Below are 14,268 nucleotides of genomic sequence, written 5' to 3'. Positions count from 1 at the left end.
GTGTAACCAGGTTAAGTGGTAAAATAATCCAGGCGTCAGTCAAAATAAGCATTTTACTGACTTTAATACTGATTATATTTTTAACAGGAATTTAAGAATATTACTGGAATTTTAAAGTATATATATATATCTATCTATTAAGCAAGAATTTCTTTTGCTCTGCTCTGTCTGGCTTAAAATACTACTCTGCTTAAGTATTTTTAATCACCAATAAGTAAATGCATTTTAAAATTCATCATTTAAGTCAATATTATATTCAAAACATATAGCATTTTACAATGTAACTATAATCTATCTCTGGAATTTGGTATCTTAATGAGTTTTTAAACTGTAAAACCTAACCTTCTTTTTTTAAAGCTCCTCTGTCTTTTGTGTTTAGAGGCTTTCAATATGAAAATATATCTTACATATAATAAATAAAGTACAAATTCAGCAAATGACTTGAGTCATTTTTATATACAGCCACACTCCCCATTCTCCACACAGATGGAAAACACTTCCAGCTCCTCGGCCTGCTCCGTCATGCTCCCCCCTGGTCATCACAACCCCAACAGAAACAACTATTCTGACCTCTATTCAGGATCGGTTAGAAACTATCTTTTTAAAACAATAATTTTGTTGAAGGTTGAAGCTTGTATGCTTCATTAAATTCACAGACCAAAGAACTTATTTCTAAACTTACTGTATGACATTGTGAATTCTTCCAGAATGCTGTGTAATTTATTTCTGATGTGTAGGTCAGAATACTAGCTTCTGAAGTTTCATCTATACTGGGCTACCATGATCCAGTTTTACAGTGGTGTTTACCATTAGTTTCCAGTACAAATTATAAATTATTTCTTATTGGGATGTCTTCAAAAAGTATTATGGCCCATAATACTTTTTTGTTTGTTTGACCTCTAAATAGGGTGGGGGTGAGTACAGAAAGGGGAACCTTGAGTTCGTTTGTCCCGTTAAAGCAGCATATTAGCCCAATATGAGAAACCATGGTTCAACACAGTCCTTAGGAGTGAGCTGGTGACCATAAAAGAAATGATACAACGGAACACAGGTTACCTGGTCAGTAGGACTCCACGACTCTGGGCTGTCTAAGCTCCCATGTCCACTCTTAACTCTAGCTGAGGGAAGGCAGCCTCTCAGAGCAAGTGGAGAGGGACAGAGAGCCAGCTCACCCTGGCTAAAGCTTCCATTTTCCATTTATAGAAGCTTCCACAAACACTTTTACATGTCTTCAGTCAGTTCCAGAACACATACCTGATTCACCTGAGCATAAAACATAGCAACTGGTCCCCAAAATACAGCCTGTAATACCTTCAGATGTGTTTGCTGTACCTGGAGGCTGGTACTCTTATTTAGACAGAAAAAAATGGCTTATTCCTAAATAAAGTTCCCTGACCTTAATAAAATTCTCTGATTAAAAGGCATGAATTAAGTATACATAACTCTAGGAAAAAAGTGTACCAACCCTTAGGAAGATCAAGAGAAAAAAATAGTTGAGACACCACCTCCCAACAGAGCTACATGAACTGAAAGTGTAACGAACAGCTGACTTCCGAGTTGGCCACGGTAACTAGATGGCCTGAGTGCACTTAGAGGATCCTTTCTACAGGATGGGAAGGTTGTTGTAACCTGCTGCTTTCACTGTAGTGTTCCCCCAGAACACTGGTGTATTTGAGGCAATTCTACACAGCATACAGATGGACATTTAAAACAGGAGTAGCTACTAATGACAGTTTAATGTTCATTAGAAGCAAACATCAAAGTTTATCTGAGATTTCATGCCTATTATGTAGAATAAACTAGGTAAAAACAAGATTTTCCTAGGAAGTAATAAAGACTGTTTCACCAAAAGTTTCTAATATCAAAGCAACATTTTCTTTAAAAAGACTAAAAAGTGTCCACTTAAAAAAAAGCTTAACACATATATATGGAATCTAGAAAAATAGTACAGATGAACCTATTTGCAAAGCGGAAATAGGGACACAGATATACAGAACAAATGTATGGACACCAAGCAGAGGAAGGGGAATGGTGGGATGGGATGAACTGGGAGATTGGGATCGACATATATATACTACTGTGCATAAAATAGGCTTCCCCGATGGCTCAGCTGGTAAAGACTCCACCTGCAATACAGGAGACACAGGAGATGTAGGCTCAATCCCTGGGTCAGGAAGATCCCCTAGAAGAGGAAACAGCAACCCCTTCTTGCCTGGAGAATCCCATGGACGGAGGAGTCTGGCAGGCTACAGTCCAAAGGGTCAGACACGACTGAGCCACTAAGCATGTATGTATAAAACAGATAACTAATCAGAACCTACTGTATAGCACAGGGGAAAAAAAGCTTCAAGTGAGTCTTTAAATCAAGCACTATCATACAGGTTGATGCATTGTTTAATGATTTGAGGGGTAAAATTTGAAGGGAGTACATAAGAAAATTTGAACGTAGTTTTTACTTGTTCTACATGCTGTCTCCAAAGAAATCGCAGGCGTGTAAACAGATGCCTCCGGTTCCCTCACCTTAGGTGGAGTTCCTGGGTACGACCATCCAGGTCGAGGACGGTGAGGGAACCAGGCTGAAAGCAGAAAGAGAAGGCACTTACTTTGGAGCTTTGTTGTTCCCACATTGAGAATGTTAAGTAATACAGGCCTCTTTTAATTGTTCATTGTTTTTAACAATTCACAATATCAAGAATTCTCCAGCTTCATAGCAGTGTCTATACAGTGACTATTCAGTGTCAATCTCAGGGACCTGTCTTTGTTTAGAAAAAGGGAGAGGGCAGTAACCTTCCTGGTCAAAATGAAGAATCATTTCCCTTTCCTGTTAAATCCAAGAAACAAAATGAATTCCTGCTTCCTGTCAAATCCGAGAAGCAAAAACTGAACATCATTTCAAACTATATGTTTAACAAAAGAGTAAGTTTCAAGAGCATACATTTTAGTAACCCAAATCAGGATTTGCCCAAATTCCTCTTTGGCCTGCTATGGATTCATTCTCTTAAAGGCTCATTAACTGTCTTGCCCATTTAGACGATTGGCAACACGTAAAAGTTAAATTTTTTTTTTCCTTACCTGGCCTCTAGGAGTTAATCTTTTTTAGAAGATTTAGCAAATCCTTGTCTGAGTTTTGCTCCAGAAGCAGGGTCCACTGCTGATCCTTTGCAGACATAAACAGATTTGTTATTATGTAAAAGCAAACATTAGCAACAACAGAAAAAAAGGATGATTATGAAATTCTCACACTGGACTCAAAAGTCTCTATTCTTCCTTTTTGTTTCGGAGCTATAGACAAGTTCTCAATCCCTATCCTGGGCCAGATAATAAGGAAAACAGAATCTGTGTTAGAAGCCCTCTGTCTTCTACCCTTAAGCCTTCACTTAACCATGGACGGGCCCGTTGGCCCACCACCTCAATGACCACCCCCCATTTATACAAACTGACCCTCAACACCTGATCCCACTATGGCCCCAGCTTTCAAAATGTACCCAGAGAATGTTCCATATCTTCACAAAATTCTTTGCTTGCTCTCATGCTAGAAAGCGTTTGATAAACCTCATGGAAGCATGAAAGGCCTTCCCTCCCAGCGGTTATTTACACACTGATGGACTCATTTCCCAAACAGGACTCTTTTCCTCTGTGTTCAGCAGCACCGCTAGGAATGGAGACATAGGAATCTATGGGCATAACACGCCACAGTTTGTGCTGGATCACATGGGATGGAACAGGATTCTCAGAGAAATCATTAAAAAAGAAGGAAGAATAGTACTCTCTGTCCTAGAGGCCTCTTTTCTAATCAGTGTTTTACAAAGGAAGAATGACCAAACCACCCCAGGAAACTGCGAATCAATATCAAAGGACACAGGATAGAACTCAGTGATCATATTACCTGAAGATTTACAAGCTTTGTTTTTTCCAAGGAATCAGTAACTGACCCTTCAATACTCATTACATTTGCTACACAATTAGGTAAGGAGGGGAATATTCTTGCCTGAAAAATCCCATGGACAGCGGAGCCTGGCAGGCAACAGTCCATGGGGTCACAAAGAGTAGAACATGACTGAGCAACTGAGCACGCAAGCACAAGAAGGGGAGGCTAGTGCAGGCAGGATGCTTAACTTGATCAAATCCACTGGCTCCAGAAACCAAAGCAGAAACCAGAACTACAGCTCACAGTGGCCATAGTCTCTCTGTATAAAGGTGCTGGAGAAGTTGCTGCCCAGAGGTATCTTCCCTATAAATCTATATATCAAATCCCTTGAGAAATAGCCATGTAGATATTTGCTGACTAGGTTATAAACTCAGTTCTCATCTGAACATTAGAATCTTTGTGAGAAAGAAGAGCCATATCCTTTTCTAAAGTAATTTACTAAACATACATCTACTAAGTAATATACATATTTCTCCAGGGGATCTTCTCAACTCAGGGATTGAACCTGGGTCTCCTGCATTGCAGGCAGATTCTTTATCATCTGTGCCACCAGGGAAGCCTAATATATATACTAGTATATGTTGTTCAGTCGCCCAGTCGTGTCCAACTCTTTGTGACCCCCATGGACTGCAGCATACCAGGCCTCCCTGTCCCTCACCATCTCCTGAAGTTTGTGCAAGTTTATGCCCACTGCATTGGTGATGCCATCCAGCCATTTCATCCTCTAATTCCCTTTTCTCCTTCTGCCCTCAATCTTCCCCCACATCAGGGACTCTTCCAATGAGTCAGGTGTTCACATCAGATGATGCAAATACTGGAGCTTCAGCATCAGTCCTTCCAATGAGTATTCAGTTTTGATTTCCCTTAAAACTGACTGGTTTGAGTTCTGTGCTGTCCAAGGGACTTTCAAGAGTCTTCTCCAGTACCACAGTTCAAAAGCATCAATTCTTTGATATTCTGCCTTCTTTACGGTCCAGCTCAATTGTGAGATACTAGTATATAATATGTACTAAATAATATATATTTATATAATTATCTCCTTAATGTTTTTTGACCCAGTTTTCCCAAAGCAGATGAAGATTTGCTTGGCTCTACCATTTTCTATTACAAACTCCTTATGCAAGTTGCTTCCCTTACCTGTGCTTTCCTCACCTGCAAACCCGGGCTATGAATAGTATGTCTCTGTGTTACTGTGAGGATTAAACAAGGATTAACGAAGATTCATATTTGAAGAGCTTAGAAGAGCATACAATTAAGCATGGGCTACTGTCCATGAAGAAGGGAAATATTCGGTACAGCAAAAAAGCAGAGACAACCTACCTATTCAACATCAGGAAAATAGACAAATTATATTGTCTTTTTGTGATATCATATGTATCTTTGAAAACATATGATATTATGTTTTTAAAGAAACTCTTTGCCATAGGGAAATGTTCAAAGTTTGTGGGAAAAAAAAATCAGGATGTGTACATGGACTATGATCATAATTTAGATCAAAAGAAAACAAAAGAGGCGGCGAATAAAGAGAGAAAGTGAAAAGAGGTATCAATATTAACGGTAGACATGTCAGGGTGTGGAATTATGGATGATTTTTTTTTCTCTTCATACCTTCTCTCCATTTTCTAAGATCTTCTACAGTAAGCATTAATTCCTTCCATGGCAACTTCTTAAAAAATGCCCTTTCTCAAGAGACATTTTGGCAGGCTAATTTAGTCTGTAGAACCAAAAAGTTCCTAGGTCATCATAAGAGCTTTTCAGACACGTGTCCAGGGCAGTGACACCAGCAACGGCATTAATCACACATAGTCTGGACACCTTGCTGAGCATCTACGACCCTCCTTGCTCTAGTGCCAGCCTTCCATTCTAACTTTAATCCCAGTTCTTCACGCTTTGGCCAAATGGACCATTTTCCCCCCCAGAGTATGTGTTGTGTTCTTATTTTCATATCTCTGTTGCTTCCCAACTTTTCTCCATTGGTTAAAATCTAGCTCATCCCCAAAGCCTCCATCTCTATGAAACTTTCTCTCTCTGACCATTACCACCTCCATAAAATCTCCTGGGAAAAGTAGATCTCTTTCTTGTAATCTCTTAAGACTTTTATATCCCACTGTTAAACATTAGATATAATGATTACTGACTGCAGGTTGTGCCTAACACACGTCTTCCCTCACTGTGAATTTAAAACAAAGGGTTATAAATGGGAGATTCTAAATGTTTATTTTACTCAAGAGAGTCAAAGAATGAAAGCCTGGGTTTTAGAAGGCTAACTACCAGCTAGATGAAAGACAATAATAGGATTTACATGGAAGGTAAGTGACATCAAGTGGCCTAAACGACAGATTGTCAACCTAAAGATAGCTAGACCACCACCAACAGTTTTTTAAAGATCCTCTTATTACAAATAGATTAGTACTGACCAGATCAAAAACAATGGCTAGTAGATGAGAATCTGATAAATACATGGGCCTATTTACATTAGTAAAAAGTACTCAGGCTTTTCTCCAAGCCTTAAACAGTTTTGAAAATTCACTTCCCCTCAATATACTTCTGCTTTCTGTCCAGAATGGCTTCAAATGAAATGTGACTAATTTAAAAGCACACTAACCTTGGTGATTTTATTTTTAAATGTTAACAGGTGAGGCCACAGGTAAGAACAGAATCTAAAATTGAAAAAGCATCTTGAACCAGAAATAAAAGCAAAAGCTATCTCTTAAAGCTAATTAACATGACTATTCATATTTCAGTAATTTAAGTGAGAAATTATAGACTCAAGATATCAACTTTGTCCAATATATTTCATTCAAGAAGTATTTACTGAGCATTTCATAAATGCCACGAACAATTCTAACAAGTAGAGGTGTGTGTGGGCTAAGTCACTTTAGCCGTGTCTAACTCTTTGCAACCCCATGGATTATAGCCTGCCAGGCTCCTCTGTCCATGAGATTCTCCAGGCAAGAATACTGGAGTGGGTTACCATGCCCTTCTCCAGGGAATCTTCCCAATCCTGGGATCGAACCTGAGCAGTACAATACACAATAAACCAAGTACACAGATTCCTGCCTTCTTGAAGCTTACATCCCCTTTTCTGGCATAGTGGATGGGACAGAAAGAAAATAAAGATGTACTGAATATATTAGATGATGGTAACTGCTGGGAAACTACAAAAAGAATTATAGTGGGTTTGATTACTTTGAAACACAGAGGTTGGGTTGGTGCGGGGCCCACTGGGAAGACACTCTGCTAAGAGCTGGAGGGAGGGAGGGAGACAGCAGGGTAGACCACTGAGGGATGTTTTGGTTTTTGGCAGAGGGGGCGGCCAGTGCAAAGGCCCTGAGCCAGGAGTGAGCAGGAGCAAGAGAGGCCGCTCGAGCCGGATGGAGAGGAGACAGTGGACAGTGCAGTCAGCTGGTGGCCCAGAACCTAGTGTGGGCTATGTTGGATTCTCCTTTTACTTAACAACATCACAGTGATCTACAAACCACTGTTGACGAGTTAACAAGTATGATATATTCTGCTTAGGTCTGCTGGCCTGCTCATCTATTTCCTAGTGTATCAGAACAGTGTCTGTGTATCGTCCTGCTCATCGCCACATACTGGGACACAGGGCTGCTGCCCTGATTCAGGACCTTTCCACTTTACCTTGCTTCTGCTCTAACTATTGAGTTCAAGGAAGGAAACTCTTTTCCTCTTTTCAATACTAGGCCTGTCTTCCCTCATTCCCAGTCTCTTTCCTGGTTTACTAAACCGGGGAGTGAAGGTCTGACACTCTGAGGCTGTACTTGCATTTGACTTGGCACACTGTCAGAGTTGTCTAATCCCAATGAATTAAGAAATACGCCCTCTTGACAAACAAACTCAAAAGGATGTTTTTCACTGAAAGGGAAGCATTATAATATATTCTTTGAAAAAATAAGAAGAAACTATAATATAAAGAAATTGTCTTTTCTCAAGGACACTAGTCATTTTACTTCGGGAAAAAAAGCTTGTTAGTGGAAGTTTTACCAAAAGAATACATAGATGATTTGAATTATTTTTTTCCTTAGTAAAAGCTAAAACCTACCTCATGGATAAGTCTCTACAGATAATGAAGAAAAAAAACAACTCGTGGTTTGAGCTTAGATGGCTATGAATTTTTAAAATATCAACTCAGTTTTTCTCCCATGATAAGCAACTCAGGAGGAATTTAAAAACTAATGATAAAGATTTCTGATGCTGTTACCTTATGGACTATGAGACTGGCACTTCTTATTCTGGTTCTGATAATACCTTCAGAATAAGACTCCTGACCAGAGGTGCCAATATGGTCATGATTTCATTCATTGCCTTCATAGTGATGCTGACCATAAAGAAGAATGTCCATTACTAGCAACGCAGCTCAGTGAAGAAGGTAAACACAGGAGATATCTAATCCAGCTCTGCCGTCTACCAGTGGTGTGTCTTAAACAACTCACCCTCTCTGAGCCTCAGTTCCCATTCCACAGGTTAAAACATGTGGAGGATTATTGTGAAGATGAAGAGAAATGGTCAAGCATATAGTAAATACTAAAATGGTGGGCATTCCTTTTTCCTACTTCGAAGACACTATTTCATTCTAGGAAGGAAATTCTTCCCCATTTCCTTTTCTTTCCAGCCTTACTGTGATCTAACTGAATATAATGTGCAAGTTTAGGGTGTACAATGTGATGATTTATCACATGTATGTATTGCAAAATGATTACCACCGTAAGCTTGGTTAACACACTCGTCACCTCACATAGTTAGTTTTGTGTGTGTGTGTGTGTGTGTGTGGTGAGAATATTTAAGATTTATCCTCTCAGCAACTTTTAAGTAGATAATACAGTACTGTTAACTATAGTCACCCTGCTGAACATTAGATTCCCCGAACTCATTCATCTCATTACTGTAAGTTTACCCTTTGACCAACATCTCCCCATTTCTCCCACCCTACCCTCCACCCCTGGCAACCACCATTCTACTCTTTTTTTTTTTTAATTTTAATTGGAGGCTAATTACTTTACAATATTGTATTGGTTTTGCCATACATCAACATGAATCCGCCACAGGTGTACATGTGTTCCCCATCCTGCACCCCTTCCCACCTCCCTCCCCGTACCATCCCTCTGGGTCATCCCAGTGCACCAGCCCCAAGCATCCTGTATCGAACCTGGACTGGCAATTCATTTCTTATATGATATTATACATGTTTCAATGCCATTCTCCCAAGCCACCCCCCTCCCCACAGAGTCCAAAGGGCTGTTCTATACTTGAGTGTAACATTTTAAGGTTCCACACATGGCTTCCCAGGTGGAGCACTGGTGAAGAGTCCACCTGCCAATATAGGAGATGCAAGAGATTCAGGTTTGATCCCTGGGTTGGGAAGATCCCCTGGGGAAGGGAATGGCAACCCACTCCAGTATTCTTGCCTGAAAAATTCCACAGAGGACATAGTGGGCTACAGTCCATGGGATGGCAAAGAATTGGACATGACTGAGCACGCACATAACCGAGATCATACACTATTTGTCCTCCTTCTGACTTATTTCACCTCAAGGTTTATCATGAAGTTGAAAATGGAAGGATTGCCTTCTCTTTTTATTGCTGAATAATATTCCATTGTGCATATATACCCCATCTTTATCCATGCATCCATCAATGAACATGAAGGGTGTTTTTGTATCTTGGCTATTTGAAACATGCTGTAATGAACATGGAAATACAGATATCCCTCTGAGACCACAATTTCATTTTCTTCCCTTATTTTCAACACAAAACCTGACACACTGCCATCTCCCATCCTTAATCTCTTCTTAATTTTACCAGATCTGGGAACAACGGTTCTAGCCCCAGCTATTGTCATCAGATCTGATTTTGTATACTGTCAAGAGTTGTACAATCTTGGTAAATTAGGAAATATCCTTTCCTGCCAAATAAGCTCTAAATCTCAAACAAACTCACATATCTTTATATCCCAAAGCAACTTTGGATGTCATAATTTTTGCTGACCGCCAGCAAATCCCGAAGCCAACAGTGGTCTCCTCTGACCCCGTCATTCGATAGTTGAGATGCTCATTCCAACTCACCTGGCCTGGTTGGCGCTGCACTGGCCTCCAGGGCCCTGTTCTGTAGCAGAGCTCCCACAGCACTGGTTACAGTCAGTTCCTTTTTTGGACTCATTTGAGCTCTACCCTGGAGAAGGAGACAGAGGGAGAGGGAGACCAGCGGGGAGGTGGGGGATTGGGGAGGAGAAGGGAAGAGCTCTGTCAGCTCGGGAAGCATACAGGAGGTAATGTGGCCTCCCGTGCACCAGCAGCAGGGTGGTCATGTCCAGGACCTGTGACGCCCAGGGGAGGGGGACCCACACACCCTGCACCTCAGTAACCTGGCTCCTGTCCTTCCTGCTGGGGCTCAAAACCATGTCTGGGTTTTGGGGCTTTTGTTCCACAATCAAGCCCTTTGGGGGAGTGGTGATGTGTTAATCCTGTTCGATCAGTTATGTGGAGACATAAGAAATCACTTAATGTCAATAAGGATAGTTATAGAACATTTGGGCTTTTCATTATAGTCGAAGATGATTTTGTTTTTAAATACATGCACAGAGAAGAAAAACAGGCACTGGCAGGCACCAAATGTTTTAAACATGGAACTCCAACATCCCCACGCCACTGCCCACCCTACTGAGTGGCGGTAGCAGAAGAGCCATATTAACACGGAAGAAGGACCGAAAGGTTCCTTGGGAGTTCCTTTGTGCCCTCCCTTTTACCTTGCCACAGATCCCTCCACATTTCCATGGCAACTCCGGTACAAAGATAACCTGTTCCTCCAAGTGAGAATCCTCACTTGGGCAGGGCCTGCTGCGAGGCGATGGCATGCAGCTCATCCCCAGGCAAACAAAGAAAGCTATTTTCAGAGAACCCATCCGGGTCTCTTCTGGTTAAGGGTATAACACATTTTTTAAAGCTGATTATGTTTAAAATAGAAACACATTTCAGCTGTGCTGTTAACAGCCCTTCCAAACCGAGACAACACCTCCCTTTTTATTCTCCCTCTCCATAAGCTCCACGATGAGGCAGGCAGCAGAGTGGCGAAGCTGGCATGGGGGAAACAGCACTGCTGTTCAGATACACTCCACAGCGAGTTTACTCAGAAAGCAAGCAATTCAGAAAGCAAGCAATTTTTCTTCTGTGTTCCCAATCACCACTTCGTTCTGGAAGACAAGGAGAGGAACCAGGCCAAGTTGCTGGTTACGCTCAGGACAGCCAGCTGGCCTTCTTCAGGAATAAAAAGCACTTCCGTCCGCTGCTTCCCCCTCTGCTCCCCTTGGCCCCATGAACACCGACTCACTTCGTGGACTGCTTAGAAGCATTCGAAGAAACAGAATGCACCCTTTACTGCTTTAGAAAGTCTAGGTAGAGTTGTACTTTTATTTTCCCCCCAAAATTAAGCTGAATTCAGGTGGTCCAGATGGTAAAGAATCTGCCTGCAGCGCAGGAGACCCAGGTTCGATCCCTGGATTGAGACGATCCCTGGATTGGAGAAGGGAATGGCAACTCACCCCAGTATTCTTGCCTGGAGAATCCCATGGACAGAGGAGCCTGGTGGGCTACTGTCCATGGGGTCACAGAGTTGGACACAACTGAGCGGCTAACATTTTCACTCTTATAAGTCCAAAGCAGTCATATTTCCCCCAAAACTGTGGTGCCTGCCCCACTCGAGAGGACCGTCAGAGAGGGGAAGGGGGGTCGGGGACAGTGTTGAGAGGGTAAAGGTAGGGGGGTCTGTGTGGTACTGCTGTTACTTGTGATCCCCCTAACAGCTCAGCCAGACACAGGCTAAAGTGAGTCTCAAAGAATTCAAGGAACTTGTCCAAACTAACCTACAGATAGTATATTATAAAACTGAAGGTCAAACCCTGACTACTGATTGTAGAATCCAAGTTCTTCTGACACTGCACTGCTTCCACGCTATTTCACGTGTAAAGACTGAATCTCTACAACTGTAGTTATCATAGGCTCCTTACCAAAATGACTACCTCCCCACTGCTGCCTTCTGGGTTCTTTCATCTAGATGTGTGGTGTTATCTGCTCTGGAGCTAAAAGCCTCTTTGCCAACCCTGATACTCTTTTACCTTATATTCCAATCAGCTTCTCAGTTCCATCAATTCTCTCTTAAATCCACACCCTCCACACAAACCCCCCCCCCCACACACACATCCCTCTGACTCTGGGCCCTCATTTTCTTTTTCAGTTGGCGTAGCTCTAACTGGTCTCTCACCAGTCAATCTTGAACACTAACTGCCAGGGTGATCTTTCTAAGATATCAATTCCATGTTACTAAAGTCTGCATTATGCAACCAGTCTACATTGCATATAGAATGATGTGTGAGGCTAGTGATGGACAATTGGACAGAAAGGCCAAGTTCTGCAGAGAGACAATGAAGCAGCAGTGGAGTAGGAAGAAGAGACAAGAAGAAAAGATGGATAGGACTTTCTGGGGTTCCTGGTGACTTTCAATTCCTGCTTCCAGGCCCTCATGTTGGTTGGCCTCAGATTTAAGGCATCTATCCACTTAATCCCTTTTCCTCCTCTCTGAGCCCACTTGGGTTAAAGCCCTCCTGACTCTGATGCTCACCTGGCCTGTGCCACCCCCTGTCACTCACCCACAGGCTCTCTGTCCTTCAGCTCTACATGGTGGGCTCCTCAGGTCATGGGCTGGACATTTAGTGCATAATGTCCTTTTCAACTTCAAATGTAGACCAGTAAACTCATTTGATATTTTGGGGAAAGTATTTGCTCCTCCTTGAAGCTTTCCATGAATCCCAAGTGGCCTTTGCCTCCACCATACTCCTGAATATGCCGACTACAGCCTACCAGGCTCTTCCATCCATGGGATTTTCCAGGCAAGAGTACTGGAGTAGGGTGCCATTGCCTTCTCCGACATCTTCCTACTGCACTGCTTTCAAGGGTGCCGCCTCCTCTGAATCACAAACCCTTGATCAGCCAGTACCTGATGCAGCAGCAGGTACAGCGTAGATATTCAGTAACTGTCTAGTATATGTGGAGGTCAGAATCCATAGTCTGTAGGGTGTGCTATTGTTAGAGAGGGTCCCATTCCTATGACATATTGGATATCATGGAAATCTTTCTAAACAATCCTCTACTGTTAAGTATTCAGACCCACTTAATCTTTTCTTTGGTATCTCTAATTGTCTTGAAGAGATCTCTACTCTTTCCCATTCTATTGTTTTCCTCTGTTTCATTGCACTATTCACTTAAGAAGGCTTTCTATTTTTTTAATTAATTTATTTTAATTGGAGGCTAATTACTTTACAATATGGTAGTGGTTTTTGCCATACATTGACATGAATCAGCCATGGGTGTACATGTTTCCCCATCCTGAACCCTCCTCCCACCTCCCTCCCCATCCCATCCCTCAGGGTCACCCCAGTGCACCAGCCCCGAGCACCCTGTCTCATGCATCGAACCTGGACTGGCGATCTATTTCACATATGGTAATATACATGTTTCAATGCTATTCTCTCAAATCATCCCATCCTTACCTTCTTCCACAGAGTCCAAAAGTCTGTTTTTTACATCTGTGTCTCTTTAACTGTCTCACATATAGGGTCATCATTACCATCTTTCTAAATTCCATATATATGTGTTAATATACTGTATTGGTGTTTTTCTCTCTGACTTACTTCACTCGTATAATACGCTCCAGTTTCATCCACCTCACTAGAACTGATTCAAATGTATTCTTTTTAATGGCTGAGTAATATTCCATTGTGTATATGTACCACAAATTTCTTATCCATTCATCGCTGATGGACATCTAGGTTGCTTCCATGTCCTGGCTATTGTAAACAGTGCTGCGATGAACATTGGGGTACATGTGTCTCTTTCAGTTCTGGTTTCCTCGGTGTGTATGCCCAGCAGTGGGATTGTTGGGTCGTATGGCAGCTCTATTTCCAGTTTTTTAAGGAATCTCCACACTGTTCTCCATAGTGGCTGTACTAGTTTGCATTCCCACCAACAGTGTAAGAGGGTTCCCTTTTCTCCGCACCCTCTTCAGCATTTATTGTTTGTAGACTTTTTGATAGCAGCCATTTAAGAAGCCTTTCTTATTTCTCCTTGTTATTCTTTGGAAATTAAAAGACACTTGCTCCTTGGAAGAAAAGCTATGACACACCTAGACAGTATATTAAAAATCAGAGATATCACTTTGCCAACAAAGGTCTGTATAGTCAAAGCTATGGCTTTTCCAGTAGTCATATACAGATGTGAGAGTTGGACCATAAAGAAGGCTGAGTGCTGAGGAATTGATGCTTTCAAATTGTGGTG

General features: G+C 41.8%; 1 protein-coding gene across 1 annotated transcript in view; it reads right to left on the bottom strand.

Moving 5' to 3' along the window:
- Positions 1–2,382: 2,382 nt before the first annotated feature.
- The window catches only part of ZC2HC1B (zinc finger, C2HC-type containing 1B), a 34,131-nt gene continuing 22,245 nt past the window's right edge, over positions 2,383–14,268 (bottom strand). Inside the window, exons 6-8 of the mRNA XM_010851499.1 lie at positions 10,009–10,114; positions 3,073–3,157; positions 2,383–2,576 (exon numbers count right to left, since the gene is read on the bottom strand). Coding sequence (XP_010849801.1) covers positions 3,087–3,157; positions 10,009–10,114 — 177 coding nt within the window. The 3' untranslated portion in view covers positions 2,383–2,576; positions 3,073–3,086. The remainder of the gene's footprint in view (positions 2,577–3,072; positions 3,158–10,008; positions 10,115–14,268) is intronic.

The sequence above is a fragment of the Bison bison genome, unplaced genomic scaffold (assembly GCF_000754665.1).
Source record: "Bison bison bison isolate TAMUID 2011002044 unplaced genomic scaffold, Bison_UMD1.0 scf7180017864303, whole genome shotgun sequence".
Lineage (NCBI taxonomy): Eukaryota > Metazoa > Chordata > Mammalia > Artiodactyla > Bovidae > Bison > Bison bison.
The sequence above is the reverse complement of the archived record's forward strand: the minus strand, read 5'-3'. Positions and strand labels throughout refer to the sequence as shown.